The 21702-nt window shown below is 30.3% G+C and overlaps 2 protein-coding genes across 3 annotated transcripts; one reads left to right on the top strand and one right to left on the bottom strand.

Annotated features, from left to right (window-relative positions):
* The first annotated feature begins 7748 nt into the window (after window positions 1-7748).
* Window positions 7749-11673, top strand: LOC115698229 (uncharacterized). 2 transcript variants are annotated; one of them, XM_030625440.2, is made up of 5 exons: window positions 7749-8409; window positions 8492-9036; window positions 9419-9505; window positions 10132-10276; window positions 10889-11673. In XM_030625440.2, exons 1-5 carry the CDS (start codon window positions 8155-8157, stop codon window positions 10910-10912), a joined length of 1056 nt encoding a protein of 351 aa, XP_030481300.1. In that variant the 5' UTR covers window positions 7749-8154; the 3' UTR covers window positions 10913-11673. The 2 variants fall into 2 exon arrangements, with proteins under 2 accessions (XP_030481300.1, XP_030481292.1); XM_030625432.2 differs by having other exon boundaries at window positions 10132-11673.
* A 326-nt stretch (window positions 11674-11999) lies between these two features.
* LOC115698219 (probable beta-D-xylosidase 7) lies at window positions 12000-18213 on the bottom strand. The gene is made up of 6 exons (XM_030625422.2): window positions 17599-18213; window positions 17221-17523; window positions 16613-16782; window positions 16377-16474; window positions 12984-13751; window positions 12000-12733 (listed from the first exon to the last, which is right to left on the bottom strand). The coding sequence occupies exons 1-6, from the start codon at window positions 18052-18054 to the stop codon at window positions 12129-12131; spliced, it is 2400 nt and encodes a 799-aa protein (XP_030481282.1). The 5' UTR covers window positions 18055-18213; the 3' UTR covers window positions 12000-12128.
* Window positions 18214-21702: the final 3489 nt, after the last annotated feature.

Raw genomic sequence — 21702 nt, 5'->3', positions numbered from 1 at the left:
AAACTGATACAGTGTCCCGGTAGGCGAGAGTCAAAGTATCATTTATTGAATAGAGTTGTCAGCTCATCTAAAATAGAAACCATTCTAGCAACCTTTTATTCGATCAAAATAAGAATCCAACGTTGTCCCGGTAGGCGAGAGTCAAGGTTATTCTTATTTTATGAGCTTCCACCATTGTTTCATGTTTTATGAGTTTATCTCTAAGTAGTCACCGTAGGGGAGAGTCTAAATAGAGACGAAAACTCACAAAACACTTATCAAATGAAATCTTACGGTGTTAAATGCGTTCAACGAATAACCATCCATAGGGGGACGAAGTCTAGCGTCTCGAGGTTATATTGAAAACATTTAACTTTTGTAAGACCAACAATGGAGATCGAATATCTTAATAATAAAGCTCATTATTTAAAGAGAGTTGTATTTTCTTTGATTCTCTTTATTTAATCTATTTATTTTAAATATATATTTATTTAATTAAAATTTTCAATTTAGAATGAAAAATTCTAAATATAAATTTTAATTTAATATTTATAAATTTTACTTAGATGGATATGAAAATAACATGAATTATTTCCATCTTAGTAATAATTTCCAATAAATATTTAGAAAAATATTCAATTTAAGTTGTTACAAAATTAATTTAAATTAATTTACAACTCAAATTTTATTTTCTATAAATATATATTGCATTTCGAAAAATTAAAGTATTTAAGAATACAATTTTCGAAAAATGCATGTTAAAATAAAAAATAAATCCTGGAAAAATTATTCTAATTTAATGTTGGCCCAAAATTAATTAATAAAATTAATTTACAACAAAAAATATAATTTTCTTATTTAATTAAATATATAAGAAATTTTTTAAATATTTAAGTATGATGATGAAAATCAACTTAAATATTAATTTTCTATTTAATTAAATACACTAGAAAAATACTTCAAGCAAAAATATCATCTATCTAAATTTTCCTTTGACTAATTAATTCAATTTCTAATAATATACTTTAATTCAATTTATTTTAAATTAATCAATAAATGAAAAAATTATTGATTTAAGTTGGTCCAAAAATTAATTAAAATAAATAATTAATTTACAACTTAATCTATTTTTCAAGATAAAATTCAAAATTCCAGCATTTAAGAAATGCAATTTCGAAAAATGATTAATAAAATAAAGAAAAAATATATTTTGAAAATTATTTAAATTTAGTTGAAAAAATAAATTTCAACTAAAAATAATTTTCTATTTAATTAAGTGTCATGAAAAAGAAATATTTAAGTATCATGATGAAAATCAACTTAGATATTTAATTTTTAAATTAATTAAATGTATTAAATGCAAGAAATAAATAATTAAGTGTAGAGAAGACTTAATTATTAATCTCTAGTTTAATACTAGAAAAAAATAAATTGTACCAAAATTAATTATTTAAAATAATTAATTTCACAATGTATAATATTTTCATATTTAATAATAGAAATAATAAGTAGTCTAGAAATAACTATCTAGAAAATATCTTATTTAACTAAGTATCTTTTTCACAAAATTTGAAAAAATAATATCTAATTTAAGTTGTATTAGAAAAAATCTAGAACTTAAATATTTTTCAAATTTAAATTTAATTAAATATCAAAAATTAAGTTGTAACCACTTAATTTGAAAATATTCCATTTTAAGTTAATATTCGAAAAGATATTAACTTAAAGAATATCTAAAATATTCCATTTTAAGTTAATATTCGAAAATATATTAACTTAAAAAATATCTAAAGAATCTTAATAACCAATACCTAAAATTCCTCAACTTAATTTTGAAATTTGAAATTCAAAAGATATTCAGATTTAAGTTGGTTAGTTGTAGATAACTAAATATCAACTTAAATAAGAATATTTAATGAAAAAATTAAATTAAGTTACAGAAAGAATCTAGATGGTTATAATTCTATATTTAATTAAATACAAGAAAATACATATAGTTTAGCTTAGAATAAAGAATTATTTAAACTATAATTTTCTTAAATTAATTTCAAAATAATTGAAATTAATTATGTTGCTAATCAATTTTATTGGGTTAAACTAGTGTAATTAACCTAGTACAGTTGTTCAAATCAGGCAAATGAGCCTTCACAATTGGGGTGGTTCATGTGAGGGGGTGCTGGGTTCAGTATGTCGTACCCACTACTATGGCTCACAACTCTCACAAAAGGCCCAAAAGAGAGGAATTTAACCTTAATAAGAACAACTGTTATTAATTGAATAGGCCCAAAAACTAAATGGGCCTAAATAAATTCTATCAAGAACTATGATAATTTATTTTAGCAACAGCAACCTATATGCATCTATAATGAAATTAAACACATAGGCTCACACAGGCACACTTTGGATGGATCCTATCATGTTGCTAGGTCATACACAGATGAAAGAAGATTGTAAATATACCTGTTACAAATTATTTACTTGACCAAGGGAGCCATCAGATTATTAGATCTGGCAAAAAGTAACCATGGCTGTTTGCAATCAAGTAATAATAGGTTTTGAAAACTTACAAACAAGCTAAAACACATACTCCTGCAACAAGGTTAGCTGGATAGTTGGATGTAGGATTTATTTAATTTTAAATTAAATAATTAATTTTGAAATAATTAATTAAATAAATAAAATATTTATTTTCAAAAAATTAAATAAAATAAAAAAAATTTCGAAAATTTTCAAAAAAAATTTAAATTTAAAATTAAACCTACAATTTTGAAAAATTAGGTTTCAACCAACCTAAATATCATTTCAAAATTTGCTAACTACTTTTAAAATTTGAATGTTATTTTATAAATAAAAATTAAATAAAAAATTAGAAAAGATAAATGAATATCTTTTTTCAGATTTTAAATGTAATTTAAATAAATAAAATAACAAAATTTAAAAGTTAGCAAAATATCTTATATCTATTTAAAATTACATGATTATAGTTATCTTATTTTAAATTTAAATAAGGTCAAATTATTTTAAAAAAAAAATTAATTTAAAAAATTTAAAATCTGACCTTAAATTTAAAAATAAGATAAGATATAATCAAATTTAAAAATAAGATAGATAATTAAGCAAAAAGATAGATACTAACTATTTTCAAATTCAAATTACACTAATATCTTGAATTAAATTTAAAAAATATTAAATTAATTCAAAATGATAATTAGAATTGAATTAGGAATAGTAATAGTATAAATATAGAACTACACAGAAAATCGGAAGTTAATTTCATGAAAAATCATGAAAAAACGAAGAAAAACGAAAAAATTGTGAGCTGTACGGACAGTTTTCGCGATCGCAGGAAAATTTTAGCACAGCTCCGATTTTTTCGAATCTTCAAAAAATCATAACTAATTCAAATTAAATCGAAATTGAGTTCTGTAAAAAAGTAACTTGCTTAATTTTTTCCATACTATCCAATAAAAATAATTCCAGAAACAGAATCGCAATTATTTTTCACGAAAATTTACAAACATCAATCAATCATCAAATAACACTCAATACAACATGATACCATCCAAAAACAAACAAACAATCATTTTAAAGTCTAAATTTCTTGCAAGTAAATCAATTACCATGGCTCTGAGGCCAGTTGTTGGAAATTATTTTACCAGGATCTTAGATCTACTCACAAGTATGTTTATTAACACCCTAAATATGAACTTTCTAAAACGATGAAATAAACACATATAAAGTTTAGGATTGGTTCTTGGTGGGATCCTTGTATTTCTAAGGGTTTGTAAGGCATGATCTGTCAGTAGTGAGTCACCCTGGTCAACCACGCATCTGCGAGTCTATACCACCATTCTGTGTGTCTGCTAAAACTTAAGGCAAAGAACAAACTTGGATTTTTCCTCTCAATGAAAGCATCAAAATGTTGACCTGGCTTTTAGCCAACAATAGTGAGTCAATTAATAAGTGATAAGAAATGTAACTAAGACAGAGCAAAACGCAGTAAGTAATAAAGAACACAAGATTTGATAAAGGTTCAATCCCTTTTAGTTTGGTAATAGCCTACTTTCCTTAGATTGTATTGACTTGAGAACAAAGAATATAGTGTTTCCTCTGTCAAAGCTCTCACAATGAACTCGCTGAGTATTTTCTCTTAGATCTCTCTAAAGTAATTATTTCCACCCCTTTTACAGTGAGGATGGATCACTATTTATAGGGCTAAATGCATGAGGGAAGGTTTCCCTTTTATTTACAATATCTATAATTTGTAAGAACATACATTACATATTTAGAATACATAAAATGGGGGATTCAGACAGCTTTCCATATCCCTTTGATACAATCCCATAATTGTAGGGATTGTTCTTGAGCTTCACGATATCAATCCTGAAGTAGTTAAGTCTTGATGCACGGCTTAGAGGAATGACTTCATTTGTTGTTCGGATCATCTGCCCTTGCTTTGCTCGGTCAGGCAGACTTTGTCCGTGTAGATGTATTATCGAAGTCTGTTTGGAACATTTTTCCTGTCAAGCATAAGGAATAACAGACACGTGTCACTAGTACGCATTGCCACGTCATGGTGCAAAAAATAGGATAACACCACAACAACCCATAATGAATTAAAAAAATTGACATAACTTTAAATAAAAAAGATTTTAACAAAACTAATATAGATATGCCATAATCTTTAAGTAATTTACTTCTAATTCTAAAAAAAATATGAAAAAAAATTATTGATATTTTTTATGTGGCGAAAGACAATATAAATAATAAATAGTGTAAAAGGGTTATTTCTCTACAAGTTTTCAAATGAGAACATTTACTTACATAGTACTATGATTTGTGATCATTTGCTATAATTTCTCGTTTCTATTATTCATTGGTCACTAATTAATGTTTTATCCAATAAAGATTTTTTTTATATAAAAATAAAATAATATGTAATATATTATTTATATTTTAGAAGTAATAATTTTTTTTAAATAATATCTACTTAAATTAAATTTATTTATAAATAAATATTATTTATTTTCATTATTATTTATATATTTATAGATTAAATTCTTTTTAAGATTATTTTTTCTATTTTATATTTCTATGTATCTTTATTTTCAAAAAATTATAAACGATTGTTAAAAACTAAATTATTTTAAGTATTTATATAAGTATTTTTCTCTAAATTTTATTTATCCAAAAGTGGAAAATAATTTTTTATTTTATTTATAAAAAGTAATCAGATAAAAAAAATAATTGAATGAATATATTTGCCGACCATCGATGAACTGATCTGATTAACCAACCAAAGTTAACTTCAGTCATTATATATTGAACAAAAGTAAAAGCCTCCACAACGGTCGAGCGATAATAAAAAGTCATAGCGACCCCCGTAGCTACTTGTACTAAAAATAAGTAAGCGCAATTCCTCCATACTTGTATGTTATCATATGCCATACTTATATTTGAGCAATGTTTAATTTTTTTTAAGAGGGATTTGCGGCAAAAAACCTCCTTATGTTTTAATTTTTATACACTTAACCTCCTTATTTATTTTTTTTGGTGGCGAAACCCCCTTATGTTTTAATTTTTATACACTTAACCCTTTTTTTTGGTGGCAAAATCCCCTTATGTTTATTTTTCTTTCTAAATTTGACACCTTAGTTAAATATTACCGTTAAATATCAACTGGATGACCACTGTATACACCTATGTATATGTAACGGTAAAACCTCGAAGTCGATACAATAATAATCCAGTTAGTATTTAACGGTAATATCTAACTAAAACTTTAAATTTGCAAACATTAGTAAACTGAAGGGGGTTTTGCCACCAAAAAAAAAATAGAGGGGTTAAGTGTATAAAAATTGAAACATAAGGGAGTTTTGCCACAAAAAAAAAGGGGGGTTAAGTGTATTAAAAATAAAACATAAGAGGATTTTGCCACAAAAAAAAAAAATAAGGAGATTAAGTGTGTAAAAATTAAAACATAAGGGGGTTTCGCCGCAAATTACTCTTTTTTTAATGTTTTAATCTTTGTTATTTTTTACTTCATTTTTTACATTTTAAAAAATATAATACACTATTTTTACAAATTTATTTATCTATTTGAATGTTTTTATCATTATTTTAGTTTTTCATAAATTTATTCTCAATTTTTTAAATAGTCAAAATTAAGAAATAAATTAAGCATTTTTTGCACTTTAAAGATCAATTTTTTGTATTTTCATATAATAAATTTATGAAAAAAAATATAAAATTTAAAATTATTAATAAAATTGTTAAATTTTGCCAAACCAATCATTGTTCGTTACTACTTTAAAATTAACACAAAAGTTAATAATTTTTTTTTATAATACAATAAAAAGATATTTGCAGCATAACAAAAAATATTTATACCATTCACCAAAATATATATACTAATGTTGCCCCTGATTTTGCCCGAAATACGTGGACCAACCGGATGATGACACATGGACGGAAAGGGTTTAGCATTTAAATAAAACAGCTAAGTCTTCTTAGAGCGAAGGATTACTTTAGACATGCCTCCTGGAGAAGGCATGTAAGTCTCGTATGCTCCCGGAGAGCAGGATGGCAATAAAGCATCTCCGGGTGGTGTCAGATTCCATCTGAACAGTTATCTCGCATTTAATGCCGCATGGGAGGAGGCGTATTGAAACTGCCATACATAATAAAGTCTGACGGCACAACCCCTAATCTGTACCTACTAGGCTATGATCAATAAAGTCTAGTGACGGCTACTTTGTGAGGAATCACATCAGTCAAAAAGGATTAAGGACTGCCCTCATAAAATCCCTACAGAACCTAGGGATTAGACCATGCATTACCTATGATATATTCATTGGGAATGTGTGACTTTACTGATGGTTACAGAAATGCATGTACCTTAATTTTAGGGATCACCCCACAAAAACACTATAAATACCCCCAAAGCTCATTAAAGAGGGGTCGAGAATTTTGGGTTTTATAAGAACTAGAAGAGTAAAAAAAAACTCACCAAGAACATTCTCTGTATTAAATACTATCATAAATACACAGACTCGTGGACTAAGGCTCATTAACGCCCCAACCACGTAAAAATCTCTCCCTTAATTTCTTACAGCTCTCTAAATTATTATTATTTTATTGGTTGCCAAAAACCTCGGTCAACAACTAATAATAATAAAAAAATATATATTATTAATATATATGTATACATTAACCAAATTATATACCACAATTAAAATATATATACCATAATAACAAAATTATATACCACCATCGTATATAAGAAAATAGAAACTAATTAAATATTATTTAAAATAAATATATATCATACAATTAAAATATATAAAAATAATAATTAAATATCTGTAGCATCCCAATAAAATTATATACATATATTAAAATATTTATATTATGTTAAGAAAATTATATATCACTATTATACATAACAAAATAAAAAATAAATATCATCTAAGAATAATAATACTGTATAACAAAATCTATATACCAACAACCCACAACAACTCATAAAAAATTAAATAAAAAATATAATCATTAAGTAATTTACTTATAATTCTAAAAAAAATATGGAAAAAAAATATTAATTTTTTATGTGACAAAAAATAATATAAATAATCAAAAAAAAAAAATGATATTTTCCTACAAATTTTGAAATGGAGACATTTACTAACATCACCCTATAATTTGAGACCATTTATTATAATTTTCCTAACCTCACTATAACCTCTAACAGATGACCTCAATAGCAGACTTAGCAGTATACCAAATTACTAAAATCTCTAACATAACCCTATAGTTCGAAGTTGAATTTTAGTAGGAAAAAAATGTAACCGAATAATTAAGAAAAGTAAATTTTTATGTTTAATCCAGGAAAAAGAAAATTTGTATTGAAAAAAAAAAAAACTTAGGTCCAACCAAATTTTGCAAAGGAAAAAAAATCTTTTAGATTGTAGAACTTAGGGAACCAAATCCATACCCAAGGAAAGAACGGTTACAAAAAGTCAATCGCCGTCCAGTCTCAAAGTTCCAAATTTTACGAAGGCGTAGAGACAGAAGTCAACTGTCTCTGCCAGTGTTAAAACCCTGCTTTATCTTCTAAACCCATATATACAAAAACCCTGCTTTCTCTTCATTATACCTTGAAAATCCCAGGCATTAATGGAAGTAGTGTGGTGGAGGCCATTGCTTTCGCTAACCCTGGTTTTAGCTCTCATCATTCACGAAGAATGGATCTCAGCTCCGTCGTGCAAGACTGTTCTCAATCATGAATCTGAATCCGAATTCGGATTCACCCAAGAAAATCACCCCGATGACCTCAAGGTCATGATGGTAGCTAATCTACTCCTTACGGGTTCCGACTCTACTTTTCTCCATCGACTTTTCTCAGATTATTACATGTCCAAATTTTTCAGGGTAAAGTCTCTTTCTTTCGTCTTCTTCTTATCTTCTTTTTTAGTTTGTTAAGACTGAAATTTCAATTTGTTACTTAGTATAGAAGTCTTATCAAAGTTTGGCGCCCGATATGCTGGTGGTTTTGGGAGATGTTTCGGCCAAAGGTTGGGAATTGAACAAGCCCAAATGGGAGTCAGTGCTCCACCAGTTTGATCAGCTGTTGGGTCCCTTTCTGGATCTTCCTCTTCACGTCGTTCTCGGCGACCGGGATCTCGGGCGCTGCGGCGAGCTTAATCGGAAATCTGTCAATTGGGTTGCCGGGAGGTTTCCGGGTCTGGATTCGGCAGGTTGTGGCGCTTTTGAAATCAATAACGTCAGCTTCGTTTCCCTCAATGCCGTGGCTCTGCTCTGTGGTAACGATGATTTGAGGTTTAGTGTGGAGAAGGTCATCGAGAGGGAGAATGTGGATCTCCGAACTGAAAGGGAGAATTTTGAGGAAGTGGTGATTGATGAATCTGACCATGGCAGGGAAAGTGTTGGTGGATTACAGTGGAAGGAGAAGGATATTTCTTCTGGGTCTGGTCCAGTACTCTTACTTCATTTCCCATTATGCCAAATACCATTTCCAAACATTGTGGATGATGGCAGGTTAGTGAGTTAGTGAACTTCTTCTTTCATTTTCTTGCAAGCTAAACACAAACCATTTAATAAATTGATTTTCTTTGTTAATTGTTTCATTTATTCTTATAAATTAGTATCTGAAAGAAAGTTAAGTTGACAAGTTTGAAATTTTAACTATGTTCAAATGTTTTTCTTCATTTTGATATATGAACCTATACCACAATGATTAGCAAATAGCATGGTTTGCAAAATTTATTAAGTTTGAACTTGTTACCATGTTTAGATGGTTCCATTTGATTTAGAATTGTTATTAGCTTTACTTCTTTCTTGTCTTGTTTATTAGTTGGTATTATCCATGTTAGTCTATGAAATCTAAATAATGAAACTAAGCTTGAACTTTTGTGTTTAGGGGATCTGTTGGGGATGGGCCGTACGAGTTGCTGCACAATCTCCCTGCAAATGCTACTCAATACATATTTCAAGCTCTTAAACCAAGGTAGGACTAATCTTAAATGCCATGATTTGATCAGCACCAGGTCTAACCTCTTTCTCTCATATCGAAATGACCCTACTAGTAGGATAAATTGCCTCCTGTTTTGTACGTTGAACTTCTCCCGATCCTTCTTATAGTCATTGATGATTAGTTATTGGTCAATTATTTTTGCAAGTTTTCACGTGTCTGCCTACTTAAATTAGAGGTTCCACGGAGGTTTGATCTTCTGCGGTTGATTGTGTGGTGCCTCCATAAAGTGCACAAGTGATAGGATTCAAATGGAAAACCACTTACTAGGCTCTCTGTTTTATGCTTGTGGTACGTTTCCACATGGCTGATGGCCATTTAGTGAAGAATTATGAATTTCATGCTTCCTAAAGTTTATAGGGTTTGGCGTGTCTCGGTATTGAGCTCAAGGTCCCTAATATTTGTGTATGGGATTTTTGGGATATTTTGTAAGAGTAAAAAAGGATTTACAAGAAGAAAACTAGTGAATAGGAAAAGAGCTGGATTATATTTCCTCACAGTCGATGGTAGTTCATATATATTCATTTAATCTTCTCAAGGTGTGTCTTCTTCAACCACAAGCTTATGGGTTTTGCATTTGTGCTTTTTACCTCTGATTGCAGGATTATATTCAGTGCGCACAGCCATGAATTTTCTTCTTACACTCATCCAGATGGGACCTATGAAGTGTCTGTACCAGCCATGTCATGGAATGCAAGAGATGACCCTGGATTTATTTTTGCCATTTTCCGGAGTAACAAAAGAGCAGTAAGTATCATTTATTGCTCTCTTGCTAGGGAATCTCGAGTTGTTATGGCTTATATATCAATTCTGATTCTATTAATCTTAACTGTAGTTCTAAATTTAATGAAGATACCTCATTTTATATGTTCAAGACAGTGATAGAAATAATTCCTTTGTGATGCCATGCGCAATGCATTTTTTGTGGCTTAACATGGAAGCCTTTTGGTTATATAGAATACAACCAGATAGAAGATTTGGAAGGAGAACTATTAGATACAATGAATTAGTATAATTAAAATCCTTACAACTCATATGATGTCTTCTTATCAATGGCTATTTGGAAAAAAGCACAAAAGAAAAGGAAAGAAAGAAAGAAAAGAAGAAGATGAAGATCCCTTTTTATTTTCTTTGTACTTTTTTGGTGTTGTTATTATTGGTTTGTGTTTGTACAAAAGAGTTTGATAGGTTCTTTTTATCTCTAATTTCGAGTTTGTACTTCTGTAATCATCTTCTTCATATTCATATTGGAAAAATAGTTCTAGGGAGAGCTTTAACTTGATCTTAGTGCATTAGTGCATTACCTGTGATTTTAGATCTTTACTATGTTGTGATCTTGCTGAGTTTGGTGTCGTAAAGGAAAATTTCCAACAGTGGTACTAGAGATAGGTTGTGGTTGTTTGGATTTGAGCTCATTGAAGAATGTTTTGTGATCAAGAAATTTTCAAGAACATCATTTCTTAGAAAATAGATGTAACAAAGTTCCGATGGGATATATTTGATTGCACCGATGATTTTAGTTTACGGTGGATGAAGATAAGAGAGAATTGCTTAATCAACATGTATAGCAAAGACGTTGGAGGATCCAAGCAAGCTACCAGAGAAAGATGACTGAAGAGCAAGAGATTTTGCATGTTCGATAGTTATCCTCTACCTTGCAGATAATATTGTCAGGCAAGTAATTTCTGAAGATATCGTTGTGGTTGTTAAAATGTGGCTACAATTTTACATTACACACAACAAGATCTATCTAGAAAAGAAAAGCTATTTGAGTTCAAGATGGGTTCTACAAAGACACTAATTAGATCAAAACTTAGATGAACTCAAGAAGATTGTCATAGGCTTTGCCGACATGGGATGAGAGATAAAATTGATGAGGACATTGAGGAGGATCAGGGCATTGTACTACTGAACTCCATACCCAAAAAAGCTCGAAGGATATCAAAGTGGTCATAAAATGTGGTAGAGGTGTTGGGATATGTCTTCAACCATATATTTTTTCGCTATTAGTTATCCAAATATGTAACTATACAATATGGATTGTGTAGGCGGATATTAAGATAATAGAGACTGTATATTACCAATAAGTTGACTAGTTATATAATATATTTATTGACCATTTTATTATGGTCACAATTAAATAATAAGCACACAGCATACAGATACAGGTGCAATTATTCCTACATTGCTACTGTATAAGTGTATATCAACATTCACACATAAGTTAATACTTCTAACACTCCAGTACAAGTCCTGTGTTTAGACTTTTGGAGCATGTGTTCTAATTTCAGTTTTATATCTTTTACAAACAAACAAGAAACAATTTGCTCGTACATTATTATTATTTTTCACAAATTATAGCATAAATTTAAAAACCTAGTATATTACTCATGTTTACCCAAGTACTTATTTTAATTTTTTTTGTTTTTTTTTCGATCTACAAGTGTACCCAATTACTAAATTTAAGGTATACTTGAAATTCCATTCATCAGATTACGGTATGAAAAAAAAGCTTCCAACAAATTTGAAGCTGATAATGTTTGATCATAGTAAGAGAGAGTACTCGGTACTGTATCATATTATCCCCCAAAAAAAACAATCAAAATATAATATGAATTGGGTACTCTTCTTCTCCCACAAGTAACACACGAGAGCCTTGTTCTAAAACCATCATACCATCCTCATTGGCATTACTCAAGTGGTCACAAGGGCTCAACCTGAACTCAACTTCACCTCTTTCCCCTGCTTTCAACTTCACACTCTCAAATCCCACCAGTTGCTTTAGTGGATTGCCTCCATTATTTGTGTTATTATTTATTTCCCTCTTCATGAAAAGCAACACCGAATGCTTCCCCTCCATTTCTCCTTCATTCTCAACTCCGACTGAAACTGAAAACGATTTTGTTTCACAGAATTCTTGGCTTAGCTCGGAAACAATAACAGAGTCTGGCTGCTGAGACTCGGCTGCCACAGCTATGGAAGAGGACGACAGATTCAAGTAGAGCTTGTTTTGAGTGGGAGAGGAGAGTTTGTAAGAATATGTAGAGTAACTAAGGCCATAACCGAACTCAAATACTTTGGGGCCTTTGTAGAATCGGTAAGTTCGACCCGGATAACCAGAAGACGGTGAAGCCCTCATCCTCATGTCCGTCATTGGGATTTTTACATAATCTTTTGGATACCAAGTCACTGGCAATCTCCCTCCTGCGTTATACAATACAAAAAAGCAATAGTCAAATATACACATCTTTATATAACACATTATTGGTACGAGAATGATATATTCTATACCTTACTTCAATCATTTTGTTCAACTTAATGCATGCTGACGTACTTTTTTTAAATAAAAATTTAGAATAATTTACAATACTACAACAAAATGTGTGTGATATTTCAGTATAAACATTCAAATATGTTAAAACAGAATAAGCAACAGTACCATAAGAATACCAACCTGGGTTATGATGACCAAATATGATTTGGGCAAGAGCAAGTCCACCGGCTTCGCCTGGATACCCTGCCCACAAGATGCTTCCAATGCGGCGGTCATACTTAGCGAAGGACACATCAACAGGGCCACCGGAAAGAAGAACAAGTACAACCGGTTTCTTGGCGGCTTTGGCTACTGCAGAGATGAGCTCCTCTTGTTTACCTGGAAGCTCCAAGTGCTCACGGTCATGATCTTCTCTCTCTTGTGATTGATCCAATCCAACAACCAACACTACATGATCAGCTCCTTTCGCTACCTCAACTGCCCTCTTGATATCGACAGAGGTACAATTCACGGCGTCAGCGCAGCCCGGGTGATAAGCCGCGTTCTTAACGTACCCCCGAAGAGCTTGGAGCAGAGAAATGGATTTGCATGGAGGACCGAAGTAGTTTCCTTGAAGGGTTTTCGGGGAGTCTGCGTTGGGGCCAATGACGGCCAAGGTGATTGAATTTGAATGTGAAAAAGGGAGGAGCTTGGCTGAATTCTTCAATAAAACGATGCCGTTTAGAGCTGCTTCAAGGGCCAGAGCTTGGTGGCTTTGTGAACACACTTGGTTTGGACCAATGTTGCCGTAAAGGGATTTTGTGGGATCACCTTCGAAGAGGCCTAGTCTCATTCTAACGGCGAATAAGTTGTGGAGAGCTCTGTCTATTTGGGACACTGGAAGCTTTCTCTTCAGAACAGCTGATTTTGTGTGGTTCTGTAAGTAAGAACCGCAGTTCACATCCATACCTGCACTTTCATTACCATTCCATATTATATTATATGATTTAATTAATTAATTAATTAAATTGACACCTACTTAATAAGAATATGTATACTAAAACGAAAGTAAAACCATACAACATCTAAGGGACACATTTCACTATTTCAGTAGAGGGTGGATCTATACATTTGATTTAATAAATAATGCGAAAAATTGCTGATTAATTATAGTGTGTACTGTGTATACATCTTAAATTACTAAACAACAATACTTAAAATTATATATTTTGTTAAAAATATATGGTTAACTTGACATTTGTCACAATATTAAATGTCTAAACCAAGATCACGTGGTGGGGGTGCCAATTGAAGATTATACAATTGTGTAGGATTATTGCAATATATTTACATATGTACAATTATATTATTCCTATGGTGTTTGATTTCATCTAGAAAAACTAAATGGTATTAATCTACCTAAGCTATAATAAGGAATAGTTATAAGTTCGTCGGTGGAAAGTAGAGATCTTATTTGGGTTTTTGGACAAAAGAAATCAATTTTGGGGATGAGAAATCTTTTGCCTACCCTAAAACTACAAGTACAAGTATTATATATTACTATTGTTCAATTTAACATTAATCCTTATTTTAATTTAATTTTAATAACCAACCTAAAAGACTAGATCTTTTCCAATCACAATATTATATTATGTTATATAATACCAAATAGGGTTACATAAACACCACATTTGTAAATATATATTTTTTTCAAATTCAAGTTCAACACCAAATATTATACTAAAAAATATTTTTTTATTACTATATTTATTTTTTAAAATATAATATAACACAATTAATATATATATATATATATATTAATATAAATTAAGACATGAGAAAAAAATGTACTCATGGTATATACTCTGATATTTTAAATGCAATAATATATTAGTAGTGTCTAGTACTTACCTACATATGTTATATTGTTATTGGTGTAATTAAGTATCATATTACATGTAATTTAATTTAATAACTAGTATAGAATATCAATAGACGCCACCTCTAGATAATACTAAGCACTAATAATACTTTATAGCAATGCTCACACAACAACATGTATGCTAAAATTTACACTTCAATAGAACATATTTTAGTACTAAAAATTGTGTTTTAAAAATTCTATTAAAGCTAACTATTATTATTCATAAGGCGTCTAATTGTACATTGGTCGGTTTGGTCGGGTTGTAACATATTTTTACTAACCCAATATAAATATTAGATTACAAATATTTAATTATAATCCGCCCAATTAAATTTAGAAAAAGTTTGACCCGTTTAATAATTTGTTCAATTTGGTCGGGTTAACATGTCCAAACTGATCTTCACTTATTTTATAATTACAGTAGAACCTCTATTTAAGAATACTCGATTCAAGAATAACCTCTAATTTGTTATAAAAAAATCAAGTCCCAATTTGGGTCAGTTATAAATAAGAATAACGTCTAAATTGTAATTAGTTATACATTTTCCAAGTCTCGTATTAACAAAATATACCTCTATATAAGAATAATTACATCTTAATAAAATATATACATATGTTTTGTAAATTTATTTACATAAAATTAATAATTTTATTCCAAATTGTAACATATGTATTACCATTATATTTACTTTAAAATAATTCTATTATAATATAGTATTAATAATTATTTATTGTTATTATTGTTATATAGATATTTTTTAGTATTTTAATTTTTTTTTCTAGTATAACTCTTAATTTGCTTGGTCCCAAGTCTATTCTTGAATAGAGGTTCTACTGTATTATTAATAGTTTTAGTATTCAAATAATTAAATTTAAGAAAGTAAAAGTATATTATTTATATATTTAAACTTTAAAATACTATAGTTTAAATTAATTTTATGAACTTTAACATTAATTAACAAAAATTAATTGAATAAATATTCATCAAAATATAGAAAAAGGTAATAATAATATAATATGGTGTAAATTACTTCAATACTTAAAAGTAATAAAAACTATTAACTATAAAGTCTAAATTTCATGTTAAATACTATAAAATTCAAATTTTAAATACAAAATAATTTCACTAATAAACATAATTTATTTAATATATTACATATATTTTTTATAAAAATTTATATAAATTGATTTATTTAGATTGAGAAGTTTAGAATAATTTTTAATCTACTCAATATATTTATATTAAATTATTTGGGGTTACATTTTATTAGGTTTAGTCGGTTTGATTTAAATAGTTTATTCGGATGGGATATTTTGTAAGTTTTTTTTAACACCCCTAACATTACTTTGTTTAGGGGCTTTACTTTAGATTTGATTATTATTATTTTTTTTTGCTGGATTGAAAAATTATTTATTTATATATTGTAGAGGGACCGGTTGTTGGTTGGTGACGAGTTGTGATGACATGTCATCACAAACCTTTCAATTAGGATCCAATAATAGAATAGACAGTGTTGTGGTGAGGTGTGGTCCTTTTCTTTGTATAGCAGGAAAATCATGGCACGCCACGCCAGGCCGAACCAAAAATATCAACCCAAACCAATCTCACTTAAAAAACACAGAAAAAGTAAGTAAAAATAAAGAAAGGACACTAAAGGGTCCCACCATACCAGCTTTAAGCACATCAACGACAGCATCTTCAGGCGACTTTGCGAATCCTTGGTTGTCGTACATGATCGAAACGGCGTCGCAGTCGGACGTAATGTACCTAAATATTATATAATTATTATTTTTAGTAATAAAAGAGACAAGAGTAGTCAAAGATAAAAAAGAAAAGCATAAACTAACATAAATGCACATATAATATACATTACACTATTCTTCATAGTTAAATAGTTAATATTACCCGTGAAATCCCCACTGGGCTCGAGCAATCTTAGATAAGAGGTTGAAATCGGCACAGTTTGGGACCCCATTGACACGGTTGTAAGCGCACATTATCCCACTTGCTTTTGCTTTCTCTATGCAGCTTTGGAACGGAGGCTGGTACGTGTCAGCTAGGTCTTGCTGAGTCACCTGTTTTGTTTTAATAATCAAAATCAACCAACCAAAATTCACATAATCCGCTCCCAACCCCATCATGATCTTGTATTATTTTTTATTAATTAACAATATAATCTTTGTCGAATGAAGTTACTTCTTGGTGCTCTGTTGAAGAAAAAGAATCCCTTAAATCTCGTTTTATTTTTATTGTAATGTAGAATAATACCATTGTCTTTGACCGAGACAATGATTCTACTTTTATTTGATATATAATATACATTATAGGGTAAAGTAAAACACTACCAACCAAGTACCAATGAGTTACTCTAAAACCCATCATTGTCGAGTCATTTCTCAATCTGGGCACATAGAGCAATGAGGAAAAGAATGATCTTTGTTTGAAGAAGTTTTCCCTAAATGCAAACATTTTTTTATGGTGATAACAAGATTAGAAAGAAGTAAAAATCTTACATGAGCATCGAAGACAAACCGATTAATGCCTTTCCAATTGTCCAAATCATAAGCTGTAAAATGCTTACAACAAGCTGAAGCAAGAAGATGAGCACCACCAAGCTTGCCTCCTTCAAATGAGTCCCCTTGTACACCTCTCACATACGACACTGCATATTTCCCAGTCACCACCGGATCTTCTCCCGGCGTTTCTTGCCCTCTTCCCCATCTTGGATCTCTAAAAATGTTTATGTTTGGAGCCCAAAATGTCATTCCTTTTGCTTCTCCACCATTGTACACGGCTCTCGCTTCGGTTCCAATCACCTATAATAATAACTCAATAATATTCATTCATCATCATAAATTAAAAAAAGAGAGTTGAGTTGAGCATTGACTCACCTGGCCGATTCGGTACCAAAGGTTGGCATCAAAAGAGGCAGCGGTGAGAATGACTTGAGGGAAGCTGGTGGCAGAGTGAATGGCTCCGTCAAACCTTACGCCGGGACCGGCATCGGCGACACCATGTAAGGCTTCTGACCACCACTCGTAAGCGGGGATACCGAGTCGGGGAATGGAAGGGGCGGTGTTAACGAGTTGGGATATCTTCTCGTCTAGTGTGAGACGGGAGACGAGGTCCTGAACCCTGCGGGTGATGGGCAACTCTGTTTTGCAGAAAGGTAAGGACTTTGTGGTAGGGTTGGCCGAGTCGCAGGCGTAAGGAGGCCGAGTTGACTCGGTCAAAACAAGGGTAGTAGTACTAGTGATAGTGATAATAATGAGGATAACATTAACAACATAGACATAACAACAACTGGTTGGAGTGGGAGAGTGAGTGAGGAACCTCATACTAGTCATGGCGTAAGAATGAATTGAAGAAGACTGAGTTAGATAAGTTCATACTTATAGTGAACTCAATCTACTACTACTGCTATGCTACCATCGTTTTAGTTCAATTACAATAATGTCCTCTACTTTTGTTTTTATTATTTTTTATTTTTCCTTAAAAATATTTTTAAAATTTTATACTGAGCACACCTCTTTCTTTTTATGAAAAATAATAAAATGAAACGAATAAGTAATAAGAAGAGAGAGAAGCTATGAATTTGGTCGATCTTTTGATTCTATAAAAAAAGTTTTATTTATGTATCATGAAAAAAATGCAATAATGTATAATCTGAATTATAAATTATAAATTATAGTGATTTTGCTTTCTCCATAATAGCCATCTATATATTTATCACTTGCCACTTACTAAATTTTGAATGGAAAATTTAATTTTTTAATAGGGAAATTATTTTATATACTGTTTTTGTAATTTTTTTTTTAAATTTACGGTTTGAGTTTCTAAAATGGCTGCAACACTACTTGCAATAGGGGTTTTTATACGATTTTTTGTTACAATTTAAGTTGCAGCGCTAGTTGCAATATGAGTTTCTATATAGAGAATTTCGTAAAAATGCAAAAATGCAAAAAAAAAAAAAAAACTGTTTTAAAGTGTAAAAATGAAAAATCTCTTTTTTAATATACCACCTAATTAAAAATAATATTATATATATATAAAAAAAAATATTATATTTTTTAGTATTTTTTTCCTTTTAAAAACACCCTCACATTTTAAAAAAGTCTCTTTCTAATTCTCTCACTCTCTTACTCTCCGACGTTAAACCTTGACCTAGATTCCCTATCGTCGAAACCAGACCCAGAACCACAGTCATAAGCTCCTGCCACTGTCTTCTCTCACGGTCTCTCTCTAAGTCTCACCATTTCCACTCCAAAGCCCCATAATATCCACTGGCTCAACTCTGCAACCCTCGAAAGCCCCACTCATCGTCGGAGTCCTCAACCCATCGCTCATTTTCTGCATTTTATTTCTTCTAGTTTTCTAGTTTTTTGCGATGTTGCTAAATCACATTGCTCAACACGTCGTTAATTGTCGCTAAATCACACTCAAGTTTTCATAATGATTAGCGATATTTAGTAATATGTACTTTGCATTTTTTAGTATCATATTGCAAATACATTGCTAAACATCGCTAAATACATAAAATATCTCTAAATATCACTAGACTTCATCTTTAACCTCATATTGAGTTTATCATTGCAAATACATCGCTAAATATCGCAAAAAAAATAGAAAAAAAATGTAGAAAATTCAAAATTCAATTTCTGGGTAAAAAATTAACGAAACACGAAAATCAATGTGTAGATCTGTTAAAAACAAACTATATACATATAGTTTGGGAATCGCTCAAATAGAGAGCAAGATAATAAGAGGTGCGCGGTGGTGAGCAGAGCGCAGTGCTGTGTGGTGCACTGTGGTGAGTTTAGCTAGTCTTTCATGAGAGGGATAATAGAGAGAATGAAAGGAAGATGAGAAAGAATGGAGAAATTGAAATGAAAGTGGTATTTTTGACTTTATGTGAAATAATAGCATATCTTTATTATGTGTTTAATGAGTGGATTAATTTAGGTCATGCTTTACTTTAGTGTAATTTTTACTAATATACCAAATTAACAAATTAATATTATAGTTACCGAATAAAACAAAAATACCTTATATATGTATATCTCTACCGAAATTTAGGAAAAAAATTCCTACCAAACCAAAAAAAATGGGATCAACCCGTGCGTATCGTATACTGCCAAACCGTATATAACCATTTGAGAACAAAAAAAATAATAAAAAAAAAACCTTCGAATATTCAAACCTCCACAACCTGTACCATTGAAGCTCTGCAAAAATGTCGATCGAATCTACAAAAACAAAACACCATTAAAGCTTGACAAAAGCTTCGATCAACAAAAATCAAAACAAACTGTACAGTTGCTAATCGAAGGTGCCGAGATAACTCATCATTGAAGGTGACTAAATTTTCTACTGAGAAATATGTGCTTAATCAAATCAAAAACACCTAATCATAGATAAATCCACAAGCAAATATTCACCATAACATCATTAAAAAGCAACCAACAAGTAAACTTTATGCAAAAATAATTAACTTTAAAATAAAAAGTAATACAACAATACTACATAGATCAAGCACATACCTATTAAAAATATACTTAATGAAAAAGAAAATCAACAGAAACTAAATAGTAAACCAACAAAAATTAAAGCAAAAAAACTACTAAATCATAAATTAATCACAAACACATTAAAAACAAAAAAAACACACTAAAAATTCTAAATACCAAATTGTTGGGTTTTATGCCCTAAATAAAACTCATTTCAATATAATCAGATTTACTTATTAATATAGATCAGAAATAACATTTAATGTTGCATAATTCACATGATTTATTTCATGATTATATGTACATAATGTATAAATTCATCTGAAACCCTTTTCACATACTTGATCCTGTTTATTGTGCCGTCAACACATTGGAAAGTAAACATGACTATGTGAATAAAGTTTCCTAGATTTATCAGACACACGGTTTTACTGATATGATAATCTACAACAAGAGTTTACTTGTATTTGGAGAAATACTATGTTCTTTCCAGAACATTGGTTAAAGTAAAGCTCAGGTTGGATGCATGGAGTATGCATCGGAAGGGACCGATATTGAACTTTGACTTAGATTTAATTAAACTTACCGTAAAATCTATTCAAGTCAATATCGCCTAGTTGATCCTAGATCAAATGATCTTAATCCTGTTATGATTAGGCTCAATCTTGAAAGGCTATTCGTGTTCCTTGAATTGTTAGTTAAGCCTACCTTTTGGTCAGGGTAATACGTACTTTTTGGGAACACGGTAGTGCAATTGAGTGGGAGCGCTATCATAAACATGGAATCTATAGCTTCTATCTGGCGAATAGTAAGCAAAGGATGATCTCCTTCGAGCTTGACCAAACGAACATAAATGGTGGAGTACTCATTTCACATAAGCTGAAATGTCATTTATACGGGGTCAAGTGTTTTAAGGAATAAATACATTGTAGGGTGTAACGGTAATTTAATCCCTTTACAGTGTAGATCATTCATATAGAGGATCAGTGATCACATTAGGATTATAACAATGGATAACTAATGATGTGTCTATATGGTGGAACATATAGAGCATTCTATATACTGAGAGTGCAATTCTAAGTTCTATGCGTGGATTCAACGAAGAATTAATAAGTTAGTGAATTTTAGTGCTAAATTCTTGATCTACTTATTGGAAGCTCGGTTATATAGACCCATGGTCCCCCCACTAGTTGAGATAATATTGCTTGTAAGACTCATGTAATTGGTTTTGATTAATCAATTATAATTCACGAATTAGACTATGTCTATTTGTGAAATTTTCACTAAGTAAGGGCGAAATTGTAAAGAAAGAGTTTATAGGGGTATATTTGTTAATTATGATACTTTGTATGGTTCAATTAATAAATATGATAAATGAAAATATTATTTAATAATTATTTATAGTTATTAAATAGTTAGAATTGGCATTTAAATGTTTGAATTAAGAAATTGGCATTTTTGAGAAAATCAGATACAAAAGGTGTTAAA

The sequence above is a fragment of the Cannabis sativa genome, chromosome X (assembly GCF_029168945.1).
Source record: "Cannabis sativa cultivar Pink pepper isolate KNU-18-1 chromosome X, ASM2916894v1, whole genome shotgun sequence".
In the NCBI taxonomy this organism is placed as follows: domain Eukaryota; kingdom Viridiplantae; phylum Streptophyta; class Magnoliopsida; order Rosales; family Cannabaceae; genus Cannabis; species Cannabis sativa.
This window is presented reverse-complemented; position numbering and strand designations above follow the sequence as displayed.